The sequence below is a fragment of the Harmonia axyridis genome, chromosome 4 (genome assembly GCF_914767665.1).
Source record: "Harmonia axyridis chromosome 4, icHarAxyr1.1, whole genome shotgun sequence".
Classification (NCBI taxonomy): Eukaryota; Metazoa; Arthropoda; class Insecta; order Coleoptera; family Coccinellidae; genus Harmonia; species Harmonia axyridis.
Window position 1 is genome coordinate 27,529,341 of NC_059504.1, and position 27,030 is coordinate 27,556,370.

The 27,030-nt window shown below is 33.8% G+C and overlaps 4 protein-coding genes across 4 annotated transcripts; 2 read left to right on the top strand and 2 right to left on the bottom strand.

The window, feature by feature from the left end:
* Positions 1 to 1,880: 1,880 nt before the first annotated feature.
* LOC123678457 (protein shuttle craft) lies at positions 1,881 to 17,875 on the top strand. The gene is made up of 7 exons (XM_045615490.1): positions 1,881 to 2,935; positions 6,716 to 6,991; positions 11,720 to 12,255; positions 13,875 to 14,063; positions 14,179 to 14,635; positions 14,720 to 15,017; positions 15,088 to 17,875. The coding sequence occupies exons 1-7, from the start codon at positions 2,149 to 2,151 to the stop codon at positions 15,629 to 15,631; spliced, it is 3,087 nt and encodes a 1,028-aa protein (XP_045471446.1). The 5' UTR covers positions 1,881 to 2,148; the 3' UTR covers positions 15,632 to 17,875.
* LOC123678462 (synaptobrevin homolog YKT6) lies at positions 17,450 to 18,749 on the bottom strand. The gene is made up of 3 exons (XM_045615496.1): positions 18,432 to 18,749; positions 18,109 to 18,377; positions 17,450 to 18,000 (listed from the first exon to the last, which is right to left on the bottom strand). Exons 1-3 carry the CDS (start codon positions 18,619 to 18,621, stop codon positions 17,866 to 17,868), a joined length of 594 nt encoding a protein of 197 aa, XP_045471452.1. The 5' UTR covers positions 18,622 to 18,749; the 3' UTR covers positions 17,450 to 17,865.
* A 481-nt stretch (positions 18,750 to 19,230) lies between these two features.
* LOC123678460 lies at positions 19,231 to 21,476 on the bottom strand. Its single transcript, XM_045615494.1, has 2 exons — positions 20,690 to 21,476; positions 19,231 to 20,631 (listed from the first exon to the last, which is right to left on the bottom strand). Exons 1-2 carry the CDS (start codon positions 20,954 to 20,956, stop codon positions 20,134 to 20,136), a joined length of 765 nt encoding a protein of 254 aa, XP_045471450.1. The 5' UTR covers positions 20,957 to 21,476; the 3' UTR covers positions 19,231 to 20,133.
* A 136-nt stretch (positions 21,477 to 21,612) lies between these two features.
* Positions 21,613 to 24,975, top strand: LOC123678458 (tRNA-dihydrouridine(47) synthase [NAD(P)(+)]-like). Its single transcript, XM_045615491.1, has 5 exons — positions 21,613 to 21,773; positions 21,824 to 22,161; positions 22,214 to 22,458; positions 23,726 to 24,265; positions 24,335 to 24,975. Exons 1-5 carry the CDS (start codon positions 21,739 to 21,741, stop codon positions 24,941 to 24,943), a joined length of 1,767 nt encoding a protein of 588 aa, XP_045471447.1. The 5' UTR covers positions 21,613 to 21,738; the 3' UTR covers positions 24,944 to 24,975.
* Positions 24,976 to 27,030: the final 2,055 nt, after the last annotated feature.

Genomic DNA, 27,030 nt, shown 5'->3' on the forward strand with positions numbered 1-27,030 from the left:
CAGGGGTGGATTTTCTAACCCTTATATTTCGAAAATTCGTATCTCCGAAAGTACGCTACGGAGCATAACCATATTTGGAATGTAGATTACTACTACCGATGTGAATAAACTGTGAAAACTGATAGACTTCCCTTGGGATCCAGGGGTGGGTTTTCCAACCCTTATATTTCGAAAATTCGTATCTCCGAAAGTACGCTACGGAGCATAACCATATTTGGAATGTAGATTACTATTTGCGATATGAATAAACTGTAAAAAGATGATTGACTTCCTTTGAGATCCAGGGGTAGTTTTTCAACCCTTAAACTTCGAAAATTCTTATCTTCGGAAATACGCGTCGGAGCATAACCATATTCGGAATGTGGATTACTATTAGCGATGTGAATGAACTGTGAAAAAATGATTGACTTCTCTAGGGATCCAGGATCTTCAAACGAAGAAGATCATATTTACTTTTTATATACTTAGCAGTGTATAAACCTGTAACAAGTTCTTGTTATCAAGTTGGAAAACAAGAAAATAAACTCAGTGTTAGAAATAGTTTCAGTGTTATCCTAGACCTATCCTTCCCCACTACGAGTACGATTATCTCCGCGTACTCACAGAATCGGTGTTTTTACAGAACATCGATTATATTTGGGTTGTGGCCATACCAATTGGTTACAACAGGCTTAATCCCAAAAATTGAATTGAAATACCCCGATAAACTAATCGGGGTACGAAAACTACCCCTGGATCCCTAGGGAAGTCAATCATTTTTTCACAGTTTATTCACATCGCTAATAGTAATCTACATTCCAAATATGGCTATGCTCCGAAGCGTACTTTCGGAGATACGAATTTTCGAAATATAAGGGTTGGAAAAACTACCCCTGGATCCCAAGGGAAGTCAATGATTTTTTCACAGTTTATTCACATCGCTAATGGTAATCTAAATTCCTAATATGGTTATGCTCCGACGCCTATTTCCGAAGATACGAATTTTAGAAGTTAAAGGGTTGAAAAAACAACCCCTGGATCCCAAGGGAAGTCAATCATCTTTTCAAAGTTTATTCACATAGCAAATAGTAATCTACATTCCAAATATGGTTATGCTCCGTAGCGTACTTTCGGAGATACGAATTTTCGAAATATAAGGGTTGGAAAAACCAACCCTGGATCCCTAGGGAAGTCAATCATTTTTCACAGTTTATTCACATCGCTAGTGGTAATCTACATTCCAAATATGGTTATTTACCGAAGCGTACTTCCGTAGATATGAATTTTTCAATTTAGACAGATGATAATTTGAATGAAAACGTTGCTGAAATATCCCGAGATCTATGGAAAATCAATATATCCTCCAACGGAGACTCTGAATACTATACGGAACCCACTTCCTAAATTTCTATCCGATCTAGTGAATATTTTCATAATAAATCGTTTTTTTTTTGCCGCACGCCACTGGTCACCGCCTTCGGGTGTTTCCGTCAAACAGTCTGCCAAATTCACACCGGTATCGGTGCCAATATCACAGATTAGTCCGTGCTAATATCACAGACTAGTAATCTGTGCTAATATTCTCAATAGAATCACAGATTACGAATAATCTGTTATACGTAATCTGTGAATAGAATGCATAATGCCCTGAAAGCCTCAGAGCCTAGAGTCTCAGTGAAGTGTGTCATATTTGAAGAATTCCATATCTTTCAAACCGGACCGACATATATTGCCTCAATCGTAAATCGAAAAAATCCGAAATATTTTGAAATCCGAAAAAAATCCGCTAGACCCAAAAAAAATCCGCAATTCGGATTAAAATCCGCCGATTGGCAACACTGGTACCAGAATAGTTATAATCTACTCTATGGTTATAAATGTTAGTTTTTTGTGAACTGTCAGAAACTTCTATGTTCTGTAATTTGAAGTATGTAACATGAATTATGGAAATAATGTAATTTTCATTTAAAAAATATTGCATAAGATTACAGTCAAAATTGAGCCTTGCCAATAAAATATTGAGAACGAGGAAATGACTTGATAATTCTTAGAGTCAGAGAAATAGTGATTAACCGAAATTCCTAATCAAGTGAAATTGTGTACACATTTGCATACTTGTACATACTGTATATGTCTTTGAATATTCACGCGGGAATAAACTAAAAGAAAATGTCGTTGCAGAATTACCAGCCAACTGGGTATTTTAATGAAACAGCAAATCTAATTTCAGACAATGATGCTATCCCTAGAAGAGGTACAGCTGGTTTTAGTGAAACTGCCGGGAATGAGACATCTGGAACAGGTGCTGTTAAGAAAACCAAAAACGTGCCAAAGAAAAATAATAAAGATAGAGGACCTAAAAAAGAGAATTTCAATAAATCTAAATTTCAAAATCCCACTAAAAGACAAAGTGGTAGTCAAACAGTGTCCCATGTTGAGAGTATGTCCTATAATAATTATAATCCTCATAATAGAAACACATATCAAAGAAACACCTATCAAGAGTGCAGTTATGATTCATTTGATAATATGAATTCAAATAGTGCAAGGAATTCAAGGCATTTTCATGAAGAATCTTCATATGATCTTACATCTGATAGAAATGTAAATTATAAGAATAGTTCTGCTAGATATTCTAGATATGAAAATATTTCAAGGTGTAATGAAGAAAATTCAAGAGAAAATTCTCCTAAACCCAACAAAAATAGTAAATTTAGAAATGGAAATAATTCCAATTTTCAGAATTATCATGAGAATGTTCACCAAGATTATTCAGATATAAGGAAGTTTAATAGAAATGCAAGATATAAAAATGATAGGGACAGAAATTACCGATATGTCAATGAAGAGACTCCACAGGATAAGAAGATTGATGGAAGAAATGGAGAATACTTTCAAAGAAAACAAATGAATTATGGTAGAAATTATAACAATAAAAAGAAGTTCCAAAAAAAAGGTAAATAATTTTGGTAAATCCTGGTGCACATGAGCTGCAAAGTTAAATAATTGGGGAACTAGTTCTTTATCCATTAGGCAGAAATATGGTATAATGGGGCAATGCGAATGTGATGCTGAGAACTATCACTTACTTGCCAACAAATTCTGCCTATCCCATTAAAAACTGTCGCGGAATTGCTATTACTTTGTAGCTCATGTGCACCAGGACTATAAGTGCAAAATCGACAAGTAGTAGCCTTGAACATCACAAAAAGTGAAGTTAAAGTGGGTGCTCTATTGGCAAATTAATTCTTCACTAGTGTTATGTCATTGAAAAAAACGTCATTAAAATAAACCATTTCATTTTCCACCATCGGTCATATTAGTCTAAGAGCTAGTGGATGGCAGACCACACATATAGGAAAGCCTAAAATTCCCTCAATGAGTTTGTTATAGGTACAACAATATCATGGTTGGTAGGTACCAACCATGATATGGAGGCTAACTAAGCACGGTTGCGGTGGCATCAGCTACAATCAGGAGCAACAGGTGTGAAAATTTCATGAACTAAAAAAATATTTTAGGAAAACTGCTGTTTTGGTATGTCAAAATACTCCCTTATAGTTATTAAAAACGAAAAGATTGACGATTATCGCAGTGTGAATCTTTATAAAAGTATTGTAGGAAAATTGAAATTCATATATATTATTCTTTGAAGTTTCAGAAGTTTAAACTTCTGAAGGCAGACCGGTACGTCGGTTCCTTCGTTCTGGCAGACAGTAAAATCTTTCTCCCCTGCGAGTATAAAAATTTAGGTTGGTCCAGATTTTAGTTCATTAACTTTGGCGTTGGATAGAACCACTTTTTTCATGAAAAAAAGTTCATATGAACATATATCCTTAGAAACTTCGTTTTAGAGTCGCTCCTGATTGTAGCTGAGGCCACATCATGGTTCGGTAAGTATTACAGACTCACCGACGAAATTTCAGGCTTACCTGAAATATGTGTGGTCTGCAGTCCACTGGCTCCAGCACTCAGTAATCCATAGAGTATAAACCTTAGTATGTTATACTGCATTTATTCTCCTACTTTAAGAATACAATCCCTAAGTTTTGAAGACAAAATTTAAGGAATTAAATTTTGAAAAATTAATTACTACAGAAATTTACTAAAAAAATAATGAAATTTCAATCATGTATCGCCATGTTTGTACTGCATACAACATTTTTTTACCTCAAAGTCCTAGATCAGAGTCTTGAATTCTTCAATAGTCCACTATGAATATGAGCATTATTACCAGTTTATTAAACATTCTCTACTGCAGCGTTGTCAAGTCAACAAGCCTGAAATATCAAATATTCAAAATAATCGTATAATATTGTATCCCATTGATTTTTATCGTACACATTTGAATTAAAGGAAATTTTTGCGGGAATATGATAATTTGTGGCAAGAATGAAAGAAACAAGGAATATATCGAATAAATTCAATATATTTTTCATGTACACAGAAAGGTTAATGAATAATTATCAGACAAGATCAGAAAACCTGCCTTACCCTTCTCACAGTTTGTCGGTGACAGAAAAACATCCATCTTATATGTGCATAAGATTATTCAATGAACCAAAAAATTTAAGAATTATATCTAATTTGAATGTTTTCAAAAAAATACTGATAAATTGTCCTATAGATATTGAGTCATATTAGCTGAGAAAATACTTTGAGGCTGCCAAACTTTTGTAGTTGTAATTTTTTGACATCAATGTAATTTGATCTTTGTAACAATGAAGATTGTTTTTATTATTATTAATTTCATTACATATATGAAATAAACGTTTCAATTATTTATCTAAAAATAAATTTTTTCACAATTAAATATCAAATGTTATATCTATTCCATGTTCGCTTTTCTGGTCGGAAACATTAGCTGTTGTCATAGACTTCGCATAATTTCAGAAGGCTAAAAATTTAGGCATCTATTTGCCAGATGCATGTTTTGCGAAGAATGCTTTTTTCCATTTCTTGTTTCAGTTGACAGAGGGTTTCTCGAATCAGTTTTTAGTTTTTATTAACACTATCACTGCGGCATGTATCCCCGAGGCATGTGTTGAGTCTTAAAGTTAGTGCGGCACCAAAAACATGAGTGGATTATTCCAGTGCGAAAGCCATAAATAAGTTGTTTTTCACCAATTTGAATGATGCAAATAGCAATTGATTTCTATTTGAAAAATATACTTCTTCGATTATGTATCACAACACATGCCCCCCGAGGATATGTGTCGCACACAACTAATGTTTCATTAGTTTGATACGGCACATGCCTCCCGGAGCATGTGTCAAACGTGTCGATTCTTGTTCTGAGAAATTCGCCGGGTAATTTCTCTTTGTTCAAATTGTCCAATGCAACCTGGATACTGCTTAAGTTGATTTAATACTGCACATTCATAATTCTGTTCTCTAAAAAAAATATGACAATAATATATAGGTTATAATTGTATATTTTTTTGCAACAAATTGATAAAATAGAAATAAATATGTCTCTTGATAATACAAAAACTAACTATAAACCATTTTGGAAAGATGTTAATCGGACTGGCAATGTTTATTATACAATAATACTCGAACAAAGAACGAAATGACTCAATATTTGTTTCATCCTGCCTAGAAGTCGAACTAATCCCAAATAAATAAGTGAATTGAATTTCCATCTAGTCCTTGCGCGGCACCAGGACACCGGACGCAAGTGCGGCTGAGTCCTTAGGCAGAATACTACTTCCAAAACGATTTTCAACAGATTGTACCTTGAATATAAGATTACCCCTTCGTTAGATAGAGCCCGAAAAAATTTTACAGACGTATCCCTGGGGTCATGTGCCGCACAGAGTCATGGACTGTAATAATATGCCCCGGGGGCATATGCCGCACATAGATTGGAATAGCCAAATCTATAGTCGCAGTGAACGTGTTAAAGAATTCTTGCAAAGACGAAAAACGAAAATATTTTCATAAAAACCAATAATCATTTTACTCTTCTTCAAAATCGACAAGGCACTAAGGCAGTAAAAAATCGGACCCTTTACGGTTTATGAGTTTATTATGGCTTTCAAGATTTTTTATTACACTACGAGCACGTCTATGTCCGAGGTTTATTATTTTCCTTTATCTATCCGCTTTGTCGGCGTCGTCCCAATTGTTTTGCCGTGTGATTTTTGCATTCGTCACCGGTATAGGTTCCCAAAGTGGTCCAGGTTATTCCAAAATATTCAACGCTTTCAAATAATAACTACCTAAATGTGCATAACGCTCAAAAATGTTATCCGTCTTTGGCAAATTTTGTAGCCGCCTCATAAAACGAACCGTAATTCTGTTATAGATAATGCCGACAAATCATGAAGAAACACTTATAAAAACGGAAGTGTCCACTAGCATGAGAGTAGTTAAATACAGGTCCACTATAACATAAGTTACTCTGAAATTATCGTACAAAACGCTATTATCGTATATTCGGTACCGTATGTAGTACTGAGCTGAAAATTATTGTATAATAACGATAATTATCGTACAAACGGCAACGCTGCTCTACTGGCTTCATAGTTAGAGCTAAAGATGTTTCTACATCATCTTTATTATAGCTCCCACATAATATACTAACAGGCATTTTATAAGTAGTTTTTTATTAAGAAATCATGGATTTTCTTCTAAATAGGCAAACATTTTGTGCAATTTGCAATATTTTTAATTTAAAAATTTGTATGATTATTATTATTAAAAGTCGAATAACCTAATTTTTTTGTTTTAGTCGAAATTGCATCTCAAAGGGAAAGACTTGAAGAAATGCTCAAACACAGAACATTGGAATGTTTGGTTTGTTGTGAATTATTGAAACACCACAATCAAGTATGGTCATGTAAACAATGTTATCACATTCTACATCTAAAATGTACACAGGCTTGGGCAAAATCTTCTAAACTAGAAAATGGTTGGCGTTGTCCAGCTTGCCAAAATGTTTGTAAGGAAATTCCTGCTGAATATTTGTGTTTTTGTGGTAAACAGAAACATCCCAGGAATGAACCAGGTTAGTGATAATAAAAATAATGGCACAAACTGAACATAGGTTTAGTACTTCCATTACTTTCTGGTACAAGTTTTCGCAGATAAATTTATGTATATTCTAATGGAAGAATTATCCTTTACAATACTCTATTTATTTTTCTTACTACATATTTTAAAAAATGCTATCTCTAAAATAAAAACCTTTCAACTTCTCATCCAGTGTCAGACAGCATATGTTTTATATTTAAGAAAAAAATTCGACAAAATATGATTTTTTTATAGAGCGATTTCAAAAATATTCTTTCACTGAAAAAAATTCCAACATTCGGTAAATTCGTTCAATGCAGATGAAAATTATGGAGAATTTCATTACATATTAATAAATGTCAGTTTCACCGAAATGGGAATTGATTGAATCCACAGAGCTATGCCTAATTTGTGGTGCAAGGAGCCATGGTATATTTTACTTATATCATATCATATAAATCTTACCCATTCATACAGTTAAGTTAAACAAACGAGCTTTCTTCATAATGCTGCCTTAAATAAATTATAAATATTAGTTGCGTATGTGGTATGTTAAGAGTGAACAATAAAAACAATAAGTTAGATACTTTTTTGTCCAAACGTGAGCTTTATAATTTGCTCTGCGTATGTGCTTTTGAAGGGCTCCTCTTGTCGGTAGTAGTTTATCAAGATTTCTGATGTTAAGAAACATTACAGCCCTAAGTTTGTCAATATCATCAATATGCTTGGGTGTTTGCTTTTTATTGCAATTAATTTTTCGCTTTTTTGTACCATATCCGAATTTAATACTGCTTCAATCACAAACTCTTCCAAGATTTCGTAATTTTCGGTGAAAAATTTCCATGTGATCATTCTTGAAAATGCTGATAATGTGTCGCATCATGGCACGCCAATAAATCTTATCTTTTTTGACTGAGAGCTTTGACAATTTTACGAACTGGGACATATTTCGGTGTAGCATATGTCTCACACTTCATCCAGATCTTTGCTGGTAATTTTTCGAAAAAGTGAAGCATTAAAAATAATTCGTCAGTATCTCTGCTGTTAACTAACCTCAAAGCTCCTTTCATCAGCATATATTCCATATGCAGAACGAGACGACTGTCGGCCTCTTCATGATTGCTTCTTCAATGAAAGACAGATCTGTCCATCTTTGTCGTTACTTCTAGTGAGTTATTGAATCCACCAGTGGTTACAACTTCTTTTGCTTGATTGGAAATGTATTTTGAAAGAAATTCATAAAGATTTAATTTATTGGCCGGAAGATGTATAAAGTGATCCCATTTAGTTGAAAGTGGAGTAGTAGCGCTCGTTATTTTATATTCCGCAGGAGGGATATATAGATTCCCCTTTTATCTTGTCTCAGATTTTATGGAATTTTTAATGTATCGATCAAAAAGCACATGCAAGCTTTGGCTTTTATCTCTTTTTGATTGTGATATGATGTTTTTCCATCAAATATCTCCGAAATTACCAAGATTTTTGCCATTTTTTAGTTTACCTATATAACTGACTTTGTACACTATCTGAGCTGTCTGTTCGATTTGAAAAGAGCAGGGAGCGGATTCTTTAGCTCATTTTGCAATATTGTTTTCAGATCCAGGTTTCTTCCATTTTTCACAGCAGAAAACGGTTGTCTCACTAGGACATTTGTATTTACTGTAAGGACGGCCGTACACGGACTGCTTGAAGCCTCGACCGCACGGTGAACTATAGAAGCCGTCGGTCTCAACTGCTTGATGCAGTCCGCGTACTGCCGCCCTAACATCTTCATTTGTTGAATCAGTAATTTTAACTTATTTAATTTATTTTAACCTTTTGATGCATATGACATTTATAAATAGGTGATGAAATTCTGCATAATTTGTATCTACAATGCAAAAATTTACCGAGAGTTGGGCGGTTTCTCAGTGAAAAAAGAATATTTTTGAAATCGCTTTATAACAAATCATATTTCATCAAATATTTTTTTTTAATATAACAGATACGCTTTAGGTGTCTTGGAAAAAATTGAAGAACATTTAATAAGCTTCAAACGATACCATTCACGAGCAAATAGACCTGAAAGGTGCGATGTAATTAACAAAAATCGGCGGTGGCCATGTTTATGACGTCACTCTATCTCCTGTACCACTAATAACATTACAACAAGCAGTATCGTAATCTACAAAACGCCCTAAACACATCCTCACATGTTGAAGAAAACTTGTTATTCAACAGCATTAATAGGTAATATTTTTATGACTTATACAATAAAGTATGGCGCCACAAAATTAGACATAGCTTATGGTGTGTTTATGCACCGTTCCTAAGGACTAAGACTAAACCTAAGAACTAAGAATGGAACGCTAACAAATCAATGAGGGCGTTTATGCATTTTACCCCTAAGGACTAAGAACTAACACTATGCCTAGAAAGTTGACCAACTTTTAACTAAGCTCTTATTTAAAATAATGTTCGCATGCGCCGCATAGAATTTCAATATTAACGAGTACCAGTTTCTATCATTTTATGTTCCGTTATTCGTGTTTATCGATGGAAAGTATTCGGTGTATCTGAAAAAAAATTAAAATTAATTTTTTCATAATCAATATCAATGTCAAACTTCAAAGTATAGAACAAATAGAAAATAGTTTGAGCATGTACGCTTTACTTCACTAAGAACTAACAAGAGTGTGCATAAACGCCACTGAATTCTTAGGTTTAGTTCTTAGTTCTTAGGAAAAGTGTATAAACCCACCATTAGAAGTTTTATTTCCTATTTAAAAAAAGTAATTATAATTAATTAATAAAATTCTACATAATATTTATATGAAGCAAATTCATCCAAAATCATTGGTTTCTCAGTAAAATTTGTGAATAAACTTTTGATACTTTTTATATATTTCCCATTAGTGTTTTATAAAAGTGGAAAATAAATTAATTTGTATAAATTTATATTGGTCGAGGATGGTAGTTGGCATCAAATGCAACAAACCTGCATTTCATTATGTTGTCATTGAAATGTCTTGAAGACCTTATGTCTGGCTGCATGATTTTGTCCTCATAACAAGAAAAATGTAAAAAAAAAAATAATTGAAATTCAACATTTACCGTTAACATCCAACTGTTGTGCCAAAAAAAGTGAAGAAACATCTAACTTGCATTTTCCGTTTTCCTACCGAAGACCTACGAAGACCTTTAAATGAAAAATTCAAAAAAATCCGTAAAGTACAGAAAAAAAAACAAGAATATCTTCGGTAATTCTTAAAAAAAGTTATGTATCATCAAATATTTTTTTAAATATAACAGATACACTTTAGTTGTATGAGAATAAATTAAAGAACACTCAATAAGCTTTCAAATGACACCATTCACAAGCAAATAGACCTCATAGGTGCGATGTAAGTAACAAAAAACAAAGCTGTCTGCGGCCATGCTTATGATGTTACAGCTATCTCCTTCACCATTTTGAAACATAATAACAAGCAGTTTCGTGATCTACACATGTTGTAGGTAAACAAAAGAGTACCGACGAGATTCGGTTTAGAGAAGGAATTTTCTCAGATAAGTGGTCTACTAAAATTAAAATGAATGTTATAAGACAAGAACCATGATTTTCAAGAACTAGTAAACCTTGAAATGCTACATATGGAACAAAAAGACAGAGAGAGACTTGAAATAGTAATAATAATCTTAATTTTCTGACCTTAAACCAGTGCAGGTATACTGGAATTAATAGAAATTTGTAAACGTACCTATAACCAGGCCATAAACTTCCCCAAAGAATTCCCCATTTTTCGAAGTTTTTTGAGACTACAAACCACGTTCAACCGTTTGAAAACCATACGTCAATTGTAATATACCCTGTCAGAAAATGTAGGAAAGCTATGAAACTCGGGTCACTGTACCGTAACCAAATGATAAAATTGTGGTAGTAAACTAAGTTAGTGTTATTATTATCATTTTATCATATTTCAATGAATAAGTAGTATTGCAGAAGAGCATTGTTTCACATAATGTTTTCATGTTGTACTTTCTCTAATTCTATGGCAAATTCATTAATTCTGCCATAGCTTGTAGAACAAAATCGTGCTGGAATATAACAATTCCGCCAACCAACATTTTTCAATGCAAAATTTACTAAAATATTCTTATGGAAATATTATATTAATTCTTATATATAATTAGAGAAAATACTGTAGAGTACTTGTGTTGGATAACTGGACAGAGTCATCCCAAAACACCCCCGAACAATCTGTAGAAGTTTTATCAAGTTCGGAATTTTTTCCAGCAGACCCCACTTTTTTGCTTTGACAACTAGACTATAAGTTTGGTCGACGTTATCTCAATTGATATTAGGTTTACGAAAACTACAACTTTAAAATGAACGTTTTGGTCGAAAACTACTTAGTTTGGAGGTTATGAGCAAAAAAAACTGAAAAAAGTCAGAAAATGTTGAGGTTCCTCGGCTGCCCTTAAGTAAGCACAGGGTCCTCGTGTTGGATAACTTGACAGAGTCATCCCACGACACCCCTGAACAACCTGTAGAATTTTCATTGAGTTCGGATTTTTTTCCAGGAGACCCACCTTTTTTGTATTTGTCTACTGGACTAGAAGTATTGTTAAACTAAAACTTTGTAGCTTGAAGCTAATCAAAATTTTACTTCTACTATTTCTACTACTACAAACACATTTGTGAAATATATTTTCTTTTTGTATCTTCAGTATGTTTGGTTTTTAGGTCTAATAGCCCACAGTTGTGGAGAAATATGCTTAAGACAACGCCGCAACTGTGAGCATAATTGCTTGATCTTATGCCATCCAGGACCATGTCCGGATTGTACCATTCTTGTGGACAAATCATGTGGATGCGGGAAATCAAAACAGCAGGTAATGTGTAGCTCAGAAGTGGAAATAATATGCGACAGTCTATGTGAAAAATTTTTGGAGTGCGGTGTTCACAAGTGCTATGAAAAATGTCATATGGGAGATTGCAAACCTTGTGAAAAAATTCTGCACCAAACCTGTTTTTGTGAAAAAGCCAATAGAGATGTGACTTGCTGTTTTGAATATCAAGGAAGCACATACTATTCTTGCGGAGATGTTTGTGGGAAGAAGTTGAAATGTAAAAATCACGAGTGTCAAGATATTTGCCATGGAGGTGAATGTAAGCCTTGTAAAAGGGATTGTAGTTTGATTAAAAATTGTTACTGTGGTAAGAAGCCTTTGGAAGTTCCTAGGATAAGCTGCTTGGACCCCATTCCTTCATGTGGTTTGGTAAGTGAAGAATTTTAATACTTCATTACTTTTGCATGCTTGTTTCATAAGGAACAGCGACTTATCATTTTACCTAAGTGACCGTAATTATTTGATTTGGAGCCGAGAATGGTCTCTAAAGATCAGGTTTGTATAAATAATGAAGAATATGGACACAAAATCGATTGTCCGGCCAGCTGTTCGCCGTGTACACGATAACTCTCAAATAGAATGTGCTATGAACTACAGAATATCTTCCGGAGAAGATTTGTCAAGTTCATAGCAAGAAAACGTAGATTTTTTTTTTGTTTAATTTGTCAATTTCAATGAAAAGATTGATTCACTTCGAGATAGACGAAGGACCATGCACTGCATCAAAGGAAAATTGGCTTTTGGTGAATTTTTTATATGTTGTAGTACTTGTGATGCTGATCAAATGTCTTCATTGCATCACCGTCCTAATTCAATCGTTTAGATTATATACGGTGCTAAAAATAACTTCTCAAAAATTTCAAATGGCCACTGTAAAGAAACTTTATCGAATATATTAACCTGAAATTCCGGAATAGCCAATTACCAATTCGATCACTCACGGTGAAAGATCACCTGTTGCTTTGGTGTTCTGCTTCACCAGAGTTCTGTAAGGTGGCGCTCTTCAGAAATTTTCGAATTCCCGCTATCTGTCTGGCGCCGTTTTCAAAATGAAATACTAATTTTAGACTTCACAAACTTTCACAATAAATTGCAATTCAGTTCCTATCGAATTTTTAATTAAATGAACGGAATATAATGACAGAGTATAAAAGATTGTTACAAGCATTGGATATCAAATATTATTGTTCTATACTCAAAGGTCACGAGAGTCGAGAATCGAGAGAAATGTTAAATATACACGATGTATGCGCCATCTGAAACAACCGCGATCCCTCGAAATCAAGTAGGTATAAATCTGAAAAATCTCCCGTTTTGTCTGAAAGTTTTACATGTATAAGTAGACACCAGGTTTTCTATGCATCTCAATTTTGATGTAAAATATCAAATTCATGTTGAAAGTGTCAGAGGGAAAAAATAGTCAATATTTCAAATATAACAGATCCAACAATCCCGACCGAGTTGAAATTTTGGTTGTGAAATGTAGGAATGAAAAATCAATTTCAAGCTTCGTACAAAATTTCTTATTTATAGCATCTTCAGATCCGTCGAAAATTTTTGTAATAAAACCTAATATTTCGTTGATAACAGAATGAGTTGAAATATCTATTTCACGTAGATATATAATCTTAATTTGAAACTTTATTAAAAATTGGATATTTATTGCATTACCTGAACCAAAATAAATTCAAGTCAAATATCGAAAAAAGAAAGCTCCAATATGTTCTTAACAATGGATTCGACCAGGTTGAAACTTATTTTGTACATGCAAAATAATTACTCGGAATGTTCATGTCTTCATCTAGAATCTAGATAAACTAACCTACAACAATGACATCATAACAAATCACTCGGGTTCTGTGTGCAATAGGTGCATGAATTACCAAGCCCTCAAAAGCTCCAAACCCCACGTCTCTGCTTTTCTCAACATTTTTGAATTGGTTTCGCCCAAGCTTATGTATGTATCAAATATTAATATTTTATTTTAGTTGTGTCAGAAAACTTTGAAGTGTGGCCCAAATGGTAATCGTCATAAATGTGAGTCTACTTGTCATGATGGAGATTGCCCACCCTGTAATTTGTCTACAATTCTGAAATGTAGATGTGGATCCATGAACAGAGAAATTCCTTGTCAAAAATTGGTAGATGATGCAAGATGTGAGAGGAAATGCGCAAAGGTAATTTCGATTAAATGTAATGAAATTAATAATCAAAGATCATCATGGAAAGTTAAAGTTTTAAACAACTTATTGAAATCTATTTACCAAATTTGTAATAATATTTATTTCTCAGAAACGTTTATGTGGAAAACACAAATGTAATCAGCGTTGTTGTATCGAAATTGATCATATCTGCCCTCTTCCTTGCAATAGAACACTTTCTTGTGGCAATCATAGGTGTGAATTAACATGTCATAATGGTAGATGCAAGCCGTGTATGGAAACTAGCTTCGAAGAGCTCTATTGTGAATGTGGCTCAGAAGTTATGTATCCTCCAATACCATGTGGAACTAGGCCACCGGTCTGTGATAAACCTTGTTCAAGACCAAGAGAATGTGGTCATGAAGTTAACCATGCTTGTCATACAGGCCCTTGTCCACCTTGCACCATTTTATGCAAGAGATGGTGTTATGGTAAACATGAACTAAGAGGTGCTATACCTTGCCACCAAGAGGAATTCAGTTGTGGTTTGCCATGTGGAAAGCCTATGCCTTGTGGAAGACATAAATGCAGCAGTCCTTGTCACTCAGGTGAGCTATACTTTATTTTTCAGTAAGGTTACGTTAGATTCAGACATCTCTTCACAAGGTTAAAAAATTATGTTCTTCAATTAGGTGCCTGTCCTGTGCCTTGCAAACAACCATGTATGTTTGAACGAGCAGTATGCGGGCATCCATGTAATGCTCCTTGCCATGAGCTTCCTTGCCCTCAAACCAGTTGCAAGAGTAAAGTAGCAGTTTCCTGCATTTGTGGAATTCAAAAGGGCGTTCGATCCTGCAACGATGTGACTAATGAGATGAGAAATATAGAAATGGCTCGATTGAGTGAGAAGATGATGAGTATGTCGAAAAATGAATCTGTAGACATAAGTGATATGAGCAAGCCCGAAAGAAGACCAAGTGTTCTTAAAATGTGAGTACTAAAAATATTTAGATTTTATTTTGCGCTACTATGAAAGCATTCTATTTATATTCCTCTACAGCTTAGAATGTACAGAAGAATGCCGTGTTATGGAAAGGAACCGAAGATTAGCCATAGGCCTACAAATTCGTAATCCTGATATCAGCCAGAAACTCACTCCTCGTTATTCGGACTTCATGAAAAGATGGGCTACAAAAGATCCTCATTTCTGTCGAAGAATTCATGACAAGTTGACAGAACTAGTAGTGTTAGCCAAGCAAAGCCAACAGAAGTGTCGCTCACACTCTTTCGAGTCCATGAATAGAGACAAGCGTCAATTCATTCATGAATATTGCGAGCACTTTGGTTGTGAAAGTGAAGCTTATGATACTGAACCAAATAGAAATGTTGTTGCTACAGCAATCCGAGATAAATCCTGGCTGCCCAGTATGAGCCTGTTGGAGGTTATTCAGAGGGAGAATGGCCAGAGGAAAGTGCCTATGCCATCCCATTTAGAAAGGAATTTGTGTTCTAAATCGGAAAGTGTAGCTTTGAAACCTTTGGGTAGAACTGTTAGGTTAGGTGTATCGCAAACTGATACTGATAATTTGAAAAGTAGTATTTAATTAAAGTATTTAATACTCATTTTTTTTTTTAGTTATTAGTGGGGTGAGGAACTGAGAAGTTATAATTTGTCTAAATTTATAAATTTTTAAGATAGCTGGAAGTATATAAAAGAGAAAAATAAAGGTTGATGTTATTATACCACTTCATTTAATGATTGGTGCATGCTTCCCAAATATTAGGTTTCAAATTATTTTTAATCATGTAGAAGTTTAAGTGAAATATTTGTTGGAATTGCATAAAAAAATTGAATTTGATTGTTGTTCTGTTCCTAAATATTTTATGATCATGTTTCCTTCCATTATCTTCATAATTTATACTATGTATTTGCAACTTATTGCAATTATATGTATTGATAATAGCTAATTTCGTAAATCATGTTTTTTTATTTGCAAGTTGATGGACTTCTTTATTTTATTGTAACCTTTTTCTACTACCGATGGGAATATATTCTATCAATAAAACTGGAATATAATTGGTAGTTTTGGGTGAAATAAAAATTCCTTGTATTTTTATCCAATAAAAATTTATTAAAATTTTGATTCAATTTATATTTAAACACTGAAAATTTTGCAATTATGGTTCATTATTTTCTCTTAACACAAATTCTTTACCTTCCATGGAATAAATATCACTCTGAATATGTTGAATGGAACTTATTCATTCGATAACTCAAATAAAATTTATATCCCATTTTAAAAAGTTGATACTGCAGTGAAAAAAGTATTATATACATGAATAGTATTTGGACTGCTGAACTCTAAATGAATGTTTTGGTTGAATATGATGTAATATCAAAAATTGTCAATCTCAGTTTAACAAACAGGACTTGCAAAGTACTGAATGAAAATACAATTACAGTAGATCCCTGATTATCCGTTTTACTCTGTAATCCGTGCTCGTCGACATTTTCACTCATCCGTTCCCACGAGCAGACATCCACTCGATTATTCGGGATTCACTTCATTGCGCATGCGCTATAGTAATAATTTGGTATAATTCGAAAATGTTTCAGTCGATGATGTTGAAGAATGGCTATATTGGGATTTAAATGAACCCGGTTATCAGATACTGGATGATTCAGAAACCGCATCAAATTTCTCCCAACCTAACCACTGTATGGATACATACGATGAAAGTGTTGAAGAATTTTCCACGCAGGAAAACACTGTTTCTGCCGAAGACGCGTTGAGATTCGCAAATGGTCTGATGCACTATTTAGAGCAGAAAAATGATACGGATTATATTGATGTCCTCCACTTGAGGAAAATTAGGGCTCACATTTGTCTCAAGGTGAATAATAAAAAAAGACAGAAAAAAATTACAGTTTTTCAACTAATATATATATATATATATATACATTAGATGTAATATAGGTACCAATGCAACGATTTGTTTTTCATTTATATATATTATGATTCTATTGATTTTGTTGCTCAATAAATAATTATACCCCATACATTTTCTAATCTTCATAGTTGTAGTGCGTATTTTGAGAAATTTCGATTAACCGAGAACCGTTTCCCCTCCATTAGGCCGGATGATCGAGGTTCTACTGTAAATCACAAACAAGAAGAACACCAAAAGATTAATCTGTTGTCAAAAACTATCAAAGACCACGAACTATTCACTACCTAGTTAGCCTACAATTACCCTAAGGGTGGCTGCCAATTCCCTTATTTATGTTTAAATTCAACAAGCTTATAAGCAATCCCTTAATTTTTGGAAGGGCTTCCTAAGTATCTTAATCTTTATTTTCGATATTCTAACCAGAACCCCTCTCAGATTAGCCAGTGATGTGCACAGAATCAGAGAAAATCTATCGTTTCACACAATATATATTGTTCACAAAAAGGTTATAAAAATGATAGACAATATTCACCTAAAATTTACACGTAGTAGACAATAATTTACACTATAGTATACTGAAATTGCAAATAAAAAATTCACTTATAAGCTATCACAATTACTCTTTGATACAATTATACATCAAATAACAACTGGTTAAGGAGGATATATTTCTTCTTCAATAACTCTAATTATTTTTAATGAAATCATTGCAAATTAAATTTTTAAATGAAATTAAGTTAAGTCATTGTTATCCTCTTTCATAAGAAAAATAATTACAATAAAAATTCAACACTTATATTCGTTAGCATATCTAGAATTGAAAATATTTTTCATTTCCATTTTCCCAAGGTTTCCTCAATTCAGAAACAAAAAAAAAAGCATACTGTTAAAATGAGCAACAACTATTAGTCTTTCTTGCTGTCTTATAGAATGCTTTAGATTGTATACTTAAACCTTCTGATTTAGCAACTAAATCATCTAATTTTTCCCCTCTTTGCAAAACAGCTTCTATAGTGTGATGCTAAAAAAAAAGCAATGAATAAACATTACTGGATATCACTTCAAAAAACTTTTGAATACAGTCATCTAGTCTTCTGAAATTAAAAGCACCAAAAAACTCCCTACTTACCAGTATAATTTTTGTCTCGTCTAAATCTTCTTGTATTTTGGTCATAGCATCTGCTTCTTTTGGATTTTGGTATTTGGCAAGATGCTGATTCAACTGTGGATAAGATACATCTTTTTCTGTTAAATTTGGCCAATTGGAGGGATATATTTGACTGAATTCGTCCAAAATTTTAGTAAGAAGAGTATGAGATACTCTAGAAGGATATTCATGGTCTGAAATCACTACTCCAGCCAAGTTATCTGATCTTACATAGACGTGACACATATATTCTGAAACATACAAATTTTATAATTGCAAATTACAGAAAATATATTAAATGCAACCTCCTTCCTTAACCGACTGTCTAGATGCGGGTGAAGTACGTTCTACGATGGTTTTACAAAAAAACGTCATGAATTCTTGAACAGAACCTTTTTGAAAATAACCAAATTTCTGGAGGTCGAAGGCCGATTTCAACCATTTTGCACTAGTAGGATCTTTATATAAAATACTTAAGCAATATAATTGCACCATGGCTAAATTCAGTTATTCTATTTCAACTTAAAATAGGGTGCATTGAAGAAGGAAAATATTGACAAGGAAATTACGAGCTACAAATTTGAGATTTGACGTCTACCCATTTGAGAATATTATCACAGATTACTAGCACAGATTACTACAGATGTTTCACTCTATGCATTTACGAAGGAAATCGTCACCGGCGTTTCGTTGACCTCGAATTCGCTCTACTCGTATTTATGAATGAGTTCGGGGTGATTCGGGGTGACCAATCAGAGAGCTAGATTGATTCTTTCGACTAATCGCAGCGATAGTTCAATTTGAATCGTGGATTTTGCGTTCGCTTAGGTTATGTTATTGAAAATGACGGTTCTAAGAAAATAAATTTTATTTTGTTCTTGCTTGATTTAAAATATTAATGGCAAATATTTCTACATTCAAATATTTCTCTCAATGTAGGATCGCTGCTCGAGCTCTCCTTGCAATCATAGTCTGCCGTAAACAGTCATTCATCAGTAAGACGAAAAAGAATTTTTGAATCTCAGAGATACCAAGCAACCCTTAGAACATTAATAAGATTCTAAGAAGCAACCAATAGACGTTTTTTTTAGTAATCATGCTAGTATTCCAAGGAATTTCATTTTTGATACATACTTTCACACTCAGTTATTTTAGTGTATTGTTAGAAGTGTGGTGTAATTTTTAATTCTTGAGGTGTACCTTTTTAAAGCTCTCAGAAATACTCTTGTTTTTTGAAAGTGTCTAAAATGAAATTTTAAGTATGTGCTTTTCATTTCTGAAAATTATGAGGAATCCATATTAGTTTTCATTAGATATATTGCAATCTCTATCATTGATTTGATTGCAACATTTCAAATTAATTATCAATTGTGCAGTGTTCCTCATCAGAGCTAGTAGCAGGCTCAATGAAAATCTATACCAATTTGAATCAGTATCGAATAGAAATTGATTTTTAATATATGTTGTTTTGTTTAGTATCTAGTTGTTGATCTGTTGTGCATTTAGATATTGATTGAAAAATTCGATGAGCCTGAATGTGTTATGTATGTTTTCGAAAGAAATATTTGTCAAAAAAAAATCATTAAATATGCTAAGAAATACAACACTAATGAATGAATCCTGTTTATTTGCTTTTTTTTATTTTATACAATTCCTTTCCATTCATATCAAATTTAGTACATTTATCAGTTACACCTAAATTTTTTGAAAATGCAACAAAGTTAGAGCCCAAATCAGACACTAGGACTCTTGCATCAAGTCCTATTTCAACCATTTTGTCGATGCAATCTCCAATAATTCCACTCAGGTCTGTTGGACTACAGGATGTATTCAAAAAATAATATCCTAATGGCTGCTTCCAATTATCGTTTATTCCTCTTGCCATCAATACTAAGGCATTTTTTGCTGGGATATATTTTTTCTCTTTGCCTGAAATAAAAAGGTTTTGTAAAAACTTTTTCTATATATATCAAGTATTCAGCAAATGAAAAAATTCAGCTCTTAATGCTAACCAATATTGTGGAAACCCACAATTTCATCATTTTTTGTATCATATTGCAAATTTGCTTTGATCGATACTTCATCCATTGACAAAGCACACATCCTGTCTTCTTTGCTTTTACCTTTTAGTCGCCATTTGAGACTTCTGAATATAAAATCATTTAAACCAGTTCCTTTCTGAATATTCTCTGTCATTCTTCTCAATGTAGATACTGATGGAAAATTATATATGGCAACCATTCTTTTATAAATTTTAGGCCCGGAATAATATAATGAAAGGGCATGCTGTTTAAATTCCTTGGTATATCTTCTTCCTTTTAGATTTTTATCATTGAGATCACTGATTATTTTGGCTATATTTCCAAAACTATTTGGCAGATGAATATCACAAGCCTTTTTGAATTTGTCTTTAGATAGTTGTGTCTTATAGGGATCTATTTCCTGAATAGACTGTTCGAGGTTGAATGTCTTGAATTTCATTCTTTTAATTTCATTTTCCTCTGACTGAAAAATAAGGTTTTTTTTATTGACTATATATTCTCCAAATTTAACTATATATTACCTCAATTAGATGCCTCAACTTTCTTTTTCTTGGTGTTTGGTGAGATAATTCTTTGGTTGTTTGAGTTTCTATATGTGCAACTCGTTTTCCTTCGGTTCCCATTTTATCTTCTGTTTGGGTTTGAACAACTATTCCTCTTGGTTTTCGGAACAGATTCAATGTTGGAATTGCATTTTTCGATAAACGGTGATTTGTCATTAGGTTGGCATCAAAGTGGATACTGCATATTCTGTTATTTGAATATAACAGCATTGCATCTTTGTTCATTATTATGTCATCACTACAAGCCAATTTCTATTGCATCACTCGGTCCTTATAAACTGGATTAGGAAATCTGAAGAATCTTATGGAATTCGTAGAAATCCCTTGATATCTTGCACTATTACAATTTTTAACAGAACACTTCGTACTTTTTTTACCTTGACCGGCTTCCATATTCACTCATTCCAAATATATTATAAATAATAAAATATTTAGTTCCTTTGTTGTTTTAATTCAAAGAAATATATTTAATGTTTAAAAAAAAAACAGGTATTTTGAATACTTTGATGAATTTTGCTTGGTATTCAATATTCAAAGAGAATAGGAGTTGAATATAAGCAGTCGGGTGAATTCAAAAATTAGAATGGGTTAATCTGACAAATCACATGCGTTTTGAACCTTTTAGAAAGAGTGGGAAGTTCGGTTATCTTTGTCATTTTTTACTACAGTAGTTCATAGTGAAACTCAAGGTCAACGAAACGCCGTGCCTAAAAACGGCAGAGTGAATTGTCTGGTTAGTCTGTGTTACTAGTCTGTGATATTATTTACTAGAGACTCTACTCTATGGTATTTATCAATCAAATCAAGATCAAATAGTATTCTATGCTCAAAATTGTCGCTCTTCTCTAGTCTCTACCCATAGACCTTATATTATGGATATTAGGTCTATGTCTCTACCAGATCTTAGGTTAGGACAAAATTTGCAAATAAACACGTTTATTTATGGCATTATTTTATTACTCATTAGTATTCAGAACTCATTCATATATTGAAATATAGATTTCAGCATGGGAGATTCAGGAGTATGCAGAATAAAACCTGAGTAAGATGATAATTTTGTTTACATTTGCTATTTTCTATTTTTAAATTTAGGTTTTTAATAGGTGAAAAACCTAGAGAATTGGCCATTGAATGTGTGTCAGAAAAAGATTTATTAAAATTGAGTGTTCCTAATAATTCTTTGGACCAAGAAGTTGAAAAATTATCAAGCAAACGATCAGCAGAGGAAAATGAAGTTTCTTTCAATAAGAAAAAAAGGAAGTTACAAGGGCAAAATAAATCGAGAGGTCCTACCTATCGAATTGAGCAAGAAAAAGAACTATGTAATTCATTAGTAAATAATAAAGGTGAAGATGTTTCATGCACTAGAAAGCAATGTAACTTTTTACATAATGTGGTTGATTATTTGGAATTAAAGGGTGAAGATTTGGGTAAAAACATGTTCAATCTAATTAATAATAATAACTAAAGTTTAAATTTCAGGAAATACCTGTTTCAATTTTGACACCACAGGAAAGTGTGAAAGAGGATTAGCCTGTAGATTTGGTTCCCAACACATTAAGGGAAATATTAATGTTGTAGATGAAGTTAAATATACAAAATATTTGGAAAAAGGCCTGCAAACAAAAAATATATTGACTAAGGAATTGCAGCATTCTCTCAGAAAAAGAAATTATGATTTCAGTTTATCTGAAGAACTCATTAAATATAATGATAAGGTTACTGGGGTAAGGATATTATTTTATTTCTATGTGTATCCAATATTATTTTTATCTTCAATTGTCTTAAAACGGAAGTATAAAAATTTATTGATCAATTAATATTTCCTTTTGGTAAGTGTTATTGGCAGTAATGCGTAAACATGTAGAATAGGTATATGACCTTGAGATCCTCGAAAGAAGTCCAATTGTCTACGTCAAATTGGTAGCTACGTTGCCAGATTAAAAATAGTATTTATTTATTCGTTATTATTAGGGTAGACTTAAGTCAAGCTGAAGGATGTGTGATGATATATTACTACCATTCAATTCGGAGCTCCTAGTTTTGATTAAACTTCTTTAAAATAAACTTTCATTTCAGAAAATTTATGTGAATATTTTAATCACTTTGTTCTTAGAGCTTATGAAGCCAAGAACTAAGCAAAGAAAACTTTCACCTCTGTTAACAAGTGCTCCATCTGATTCACAAAAAAAATCCATAATTACATTTGGCTTAGAAAATTATATACATGAATCAATTATCATGTTGATATAAAAATGTATTTTTTCGGCAACCGTCTAGGAAGTGCTCACTTCCCGGACGCTTTTTCTCTGAGAAAGTAGCATTTCCTGGCCTAGTCCGGAAAGTACGTACTTCCCGGACTAGGCCGGAAAAGAATCATAGAATCCATAGCAACCGAGATAACGGCTGACAGTTCATATGAAATTAGTTGTCAAAAATTTGCATGTTTTTTGATCGCAATCGCAATAAAATATGGAAAGCAGCAGCGATAGTGTTATTTTACATGGTTGCCGAAAAAATATTGTACGCAACACGCCCGAAAATGGTTTTTTTGGACTCACAGACTTCCAGGACTCGCTTACGCTCGTCCTGGAATTTTGTCTATTCGTCCAAAAAAACCCTATTTTCCGGACTTGTTACATAAATTACTATTTTTAACCACTCCATTTGAAGTTCTGTCAGTGGCCAATGCATTTCCATAAACTTCTTGGCAGCAGGATTAATTTTTTTGTAGCATTAACAGTCGTATTTGGAATCAGAATCAGAATAAATATTTAGAGATAAAGATATTATTATAACTTTCGCGACCGATGGCGAGAATTATTGAAATACTTTTTACTTTACTTTAAATATCTGATTAATTTTTCTATCTGGCAATGTAGCTGACCTCAGTAATTGATAATATTATTTTAACAAATATCGATTTAAAATTGAATTGAAATATTTCAATAAGTGTTCCAGTTATAATGTAACATAATCTTCAAAATTTTTCAGAAACTTGACACCAGTAAAAAAGAAATCAGAACAAATGGTACAGTAACAGATGAAGACATCATCAAAATTCAACAAAGAGAAAAAAAAACAATTAACTGGAAGGATAAATTATTTTTAAGTCCATTAACTACAGTGGGTAATCTACCTTTTAGAAGAATATGCAAGGAATTTGGTGTTGATATAACCTGTGGGGAAATGGCAATGTGTACTTCATTATTACAAGGAGCCCCACAAGAATGGGCTCTTGTGAAGAGACATCATACTGAAGATATTTTTGGAGTCCAATTATGTGCTAATAATCCTCATTTGTTGACCAAATGTGGTCAACTTTTGACTAAAGAAATTGATATAAATTTTATTGATTTAAATTTGGGGTGTCCTATTGACTTAATTTATAAAGAAGGTGGAGGTTGTGGCCTTCTGAAGAGACAGAAAGTTTTAGAATCATGTGTAAGAAATTTAGCTCAAATAATAGATATTCCTCTCACTGTGAAAACAAGGACAGGGATTTATAAGGATGAAAAAATCGCACATAAGTTGGTATGTATTTTCTTCTTCAATTGAAATTATACATGCTGGTGGTGATTTATAATAAAATTTGTTTTCTAGGCACCAAGTTTTAGAGATTGGGGTGCTAGTCTAATGACAATACATGGACGTTCTAGAGAACAAAGGTACACTAAAATGGCAGATTGGAATTATATAAATGAAGTTGTACAAGCGGCTGCACCAATGCCTGTTTATGGAAATGGGGATATTTTAAGTTATGACGATTACAAAAATTCTTTAGAAACATGTCCAGGATTAGCTGGAGTGATGATTGGAAGGGGAGCTTTGATCAAACCTTGGATATTCTCAGAGATTAAAGAACAGAAAATATGGGATATTTCAAGTTCAGAACGGTTTGACATTTTGAAGAGATTCACCAACTATGGGCTAGAACATTGGGGTTCTGACAATAAAGGTGTTGAGAATACCCGAAGATTTATGCTTGAATGGTTATCTTTTTTATATAGATATGTGCCTGTAGGACTACTAGAATGTCCTCCTCAGAAAGTTAATGATCGTCCTCCATCATATAAAGGCAGAAATGATCTTGAAACATTGATGGCTTCAAGTTCAGCATCAGATTGGATAAAACTTACTGAAATGCTGTTGGGACCAATTCCTGAAAACTTTCATTTTCTTCCTAAGCATAAGGCAAATTCTTATAAATGAATAAAATAAAAAAATTAAAGTTTTTTTATTTATTTTTGTTTAAATTTTTTTTCAGTCCAAGGGATGGAACTTTGGAATTCTACTAAGAGAAGGAATAACTGCATAATTGACTGAACAATTTTATAAAATTCTTCAGGACACTGAGTAATCTAATTTACAGTAAACCCCACTAATCCGGTTTGGCAGGTCCGGCGCTCCGGTTAGTGTGACCTTGCTTAGTCACTTTATTGCCTCTGGCCAGTTGTCTTATGGTGTTACGGCACTCCCAGGTCAACAGAGACCCCTGGCAGTACGATTCCAGCTTGGTCTGGCTGTCCGTGATGATGTAGACATGCGCCCCCTTGAGGTTAATTTTAAGACACTCCTGAGCGCATATGTAAACAGCCAGTATCTCGGTCTGTTAAATAGAGGGCTCACTTCCCAGGGCTTTAAAAATCCTCAGTTTAGGTCCATATACCCCAATGCCAGTACTTCTCACTTATTCTGATCCATCGGTGAACCATATAGATGACTTTTTGTCAGAATGATTTACGAAACTTATTGCACTAGGACGGTCAGTTATGACTTTCAAAATCGAAGATCCGATGGTTTTGCCAAGAGGTTTGAATCTAGTTGATTCTATATCCAACCCAGTTTCCATTGAGGGAAATTCTTACTCCTTCCAGCAGGCTACATTTCCTCACATGTAGATGTAAGGGAGGCAAGTCAAGTATGACCTCCAGCGCTGCTATGGGAGCTGTGCGCATAGATCCTGTAACACCAATGCATGCCAGTTTTTGCAACCGGCCTCCTCGGTTTTTGTCCACCATGCTAGAGACGTATAGGTGACAATAGGTCGTACTGCCGCTGTGTATAATCACAGTACCATTTTCGGCTTCATGTCCCATGTCTTTCCAAAGTCTTGCAGGCCCACATGACCGCCCTGGCTCTGGAAAAAATCCTATCTATGTGTTTCCCCCAGTTGAGTGTACTGTCCAGGATAACACCTAAATATTTGCACTCGCTAAAGAAGTACAGGATCGGAGCTCTGAGGTTGAGATTCCTTCTTCTAGTGAACGGAATTAGTGTTGTTTTCGAGGGATTGACAGTTAGCCCCTCTTCCTCCCACCACTTTTCAATAATTCTGAGGGCAAGTTGCATTCGGCTACTTAATGAGCCCTCATGCTTGCCTCTAACAGTCACCACTATGTCGTCGGTGTAAAGCCACTTCCATGACCAAGCTCCACAGCAAGGGTGATAAAACCCCTCCTTGAGGGCATCCCCTGCACGGTCACTTCGATTTCTCCCAGATAGGCTGTAACGGTTCGTCCTTTCAACATAGCTGATATCCACTTAACAGTGGAGGGTTCTTTTCGTTTGGCTGAATTGCATATGGAGACATGATGAGTATTATCAAAGGCCCCTCCGATATCTCCAAACATTGCAAGCAGAATTTCCTTTGCGGTGAGAGTGCCTTCCACCTCTCTAAGGATATGATGAAGGGCGTCTCCAGTATATCTGCCCACGCTCTATTAGTGATGACGTCACACTTCGCCATTTTAGTTCTCCTGTCAGTGTTCGGAATCCAAACAAACAAATTGACATTCAAATTAGTACGTTGGGTTTGAAGAAATTGGCTTATTTTGATAAATAAAATTATTTAAGGAACGATTTTACTATTAATTGATAGAAAGAACGAACGAGATTAATGCCAGTAATTTTGAACTTGAATTTCAAACTAATAAACACGGCTTTTTACGAAATCTGGGTAATGATGCAGGATTTAAACTTACTGGTATCAATCTCGTTCCTTCTGTCTATCAATTTATACTGAAATCGTTCCTCGAATACTCTTATTCATGAAAATAAGCCAATTCCTTCAACGACACCGTACTAATTTGAATGACAATTTATTTGTTTGGATTCCGAACACTGACAGGAGAACAAAAATGGCGGTGTGTGACGTCACACTAATAGAGCGTTTAGGCAAACTGTTGAGGAGCTTTAAACTTCTCCTTATACTATTATCTATTATTTTCTCCATGGTCTTCAGGAGAAAAGAGGTGAGACATATAGGTAGATAGGATTTAGGCTTTGGGGAGCTTTTT

Excerpts from the sequence above, each read along its gene's own strand:
- LOC123678458 (XM_045615491.1), top strand. The coding sequence starts at position 21,739 with ATGGGAGATTCAGGAGTATGCAGAATAAAACCTGA. Across the intron at positions 21,774-21,823 it reads GTATGCAGAATAAAACCTGA|GTTTTTAATAGGTGAAAAAC; the intron begins GTAAGATGATAA and ends TTTTAAATTTAG. Across the intron at positions 24,266-24,334 it reads AAAAAATCGCACATAAGTTG|GCACCAAGTTTTAGAGATTG; the intron begins GTATGTATTTTC and ends TTTGTTTTCTAG.
- LOC123678460 (XM_045615494.1), bottom strand. The coding sequence starts at position 20,956 with ATGAACAAAGATGCAATGCTGTTATATTCAAATAACAGAATATGCAGT. Across the intron at positions 20,632-20,689 it reads AGTTGAGGCATCTAATTGAG|TCAGAGGAAAATGAAATTAA; the intron begins GTAATATATAGT and ends CTTATTTTTCAG.
- LOC123678462 (XM_045615496.1), bottom strand. The coding sequence starts at position 18,621 with ATGGTGCAATTATATTGCTTAAGTATTTTATATAAAGATCCTACTAGT. Across the intron at positions 18,378-18,431 it reads ACAGTCGGTTAAGGAAGGAG|AATATATGTGTCACGTCTAT; the intron begins GTTGCATTTAAT and ends TGTATGTTTCAG. Across the intron at positions 18,001-18,108 it reads ACGAGACAAAAATTATACTG|CATCACACTATAGAAGCTGT; the intron begins GTAAGTAGGGAG and ends CTTTTTTTTTAG.
- LOC123678457 (XM_045615490.1), top strand. The coding sequence starts at position 2,149 with ATGTCGTTGCAGAATTACCAGCCAACTGGGTATTTTAATGAAACAGCA. Across the intron at positions 14,636-14,719 it reads CAGCAGTCCTTGTCACTCAG|GTGCCTGTCCTGTGCCTTGC; the intron begins GTGAGCTATACT and ends TTCTTCAATTAG. Across the intron at positions 15,018-15,087 it reads AGACCAAGTGTTCTTAAAAT|CTTAGAATGTACAGAAGAAT; the intron begins GTGAGTACTAAA and ends ATTCCTCTACAG.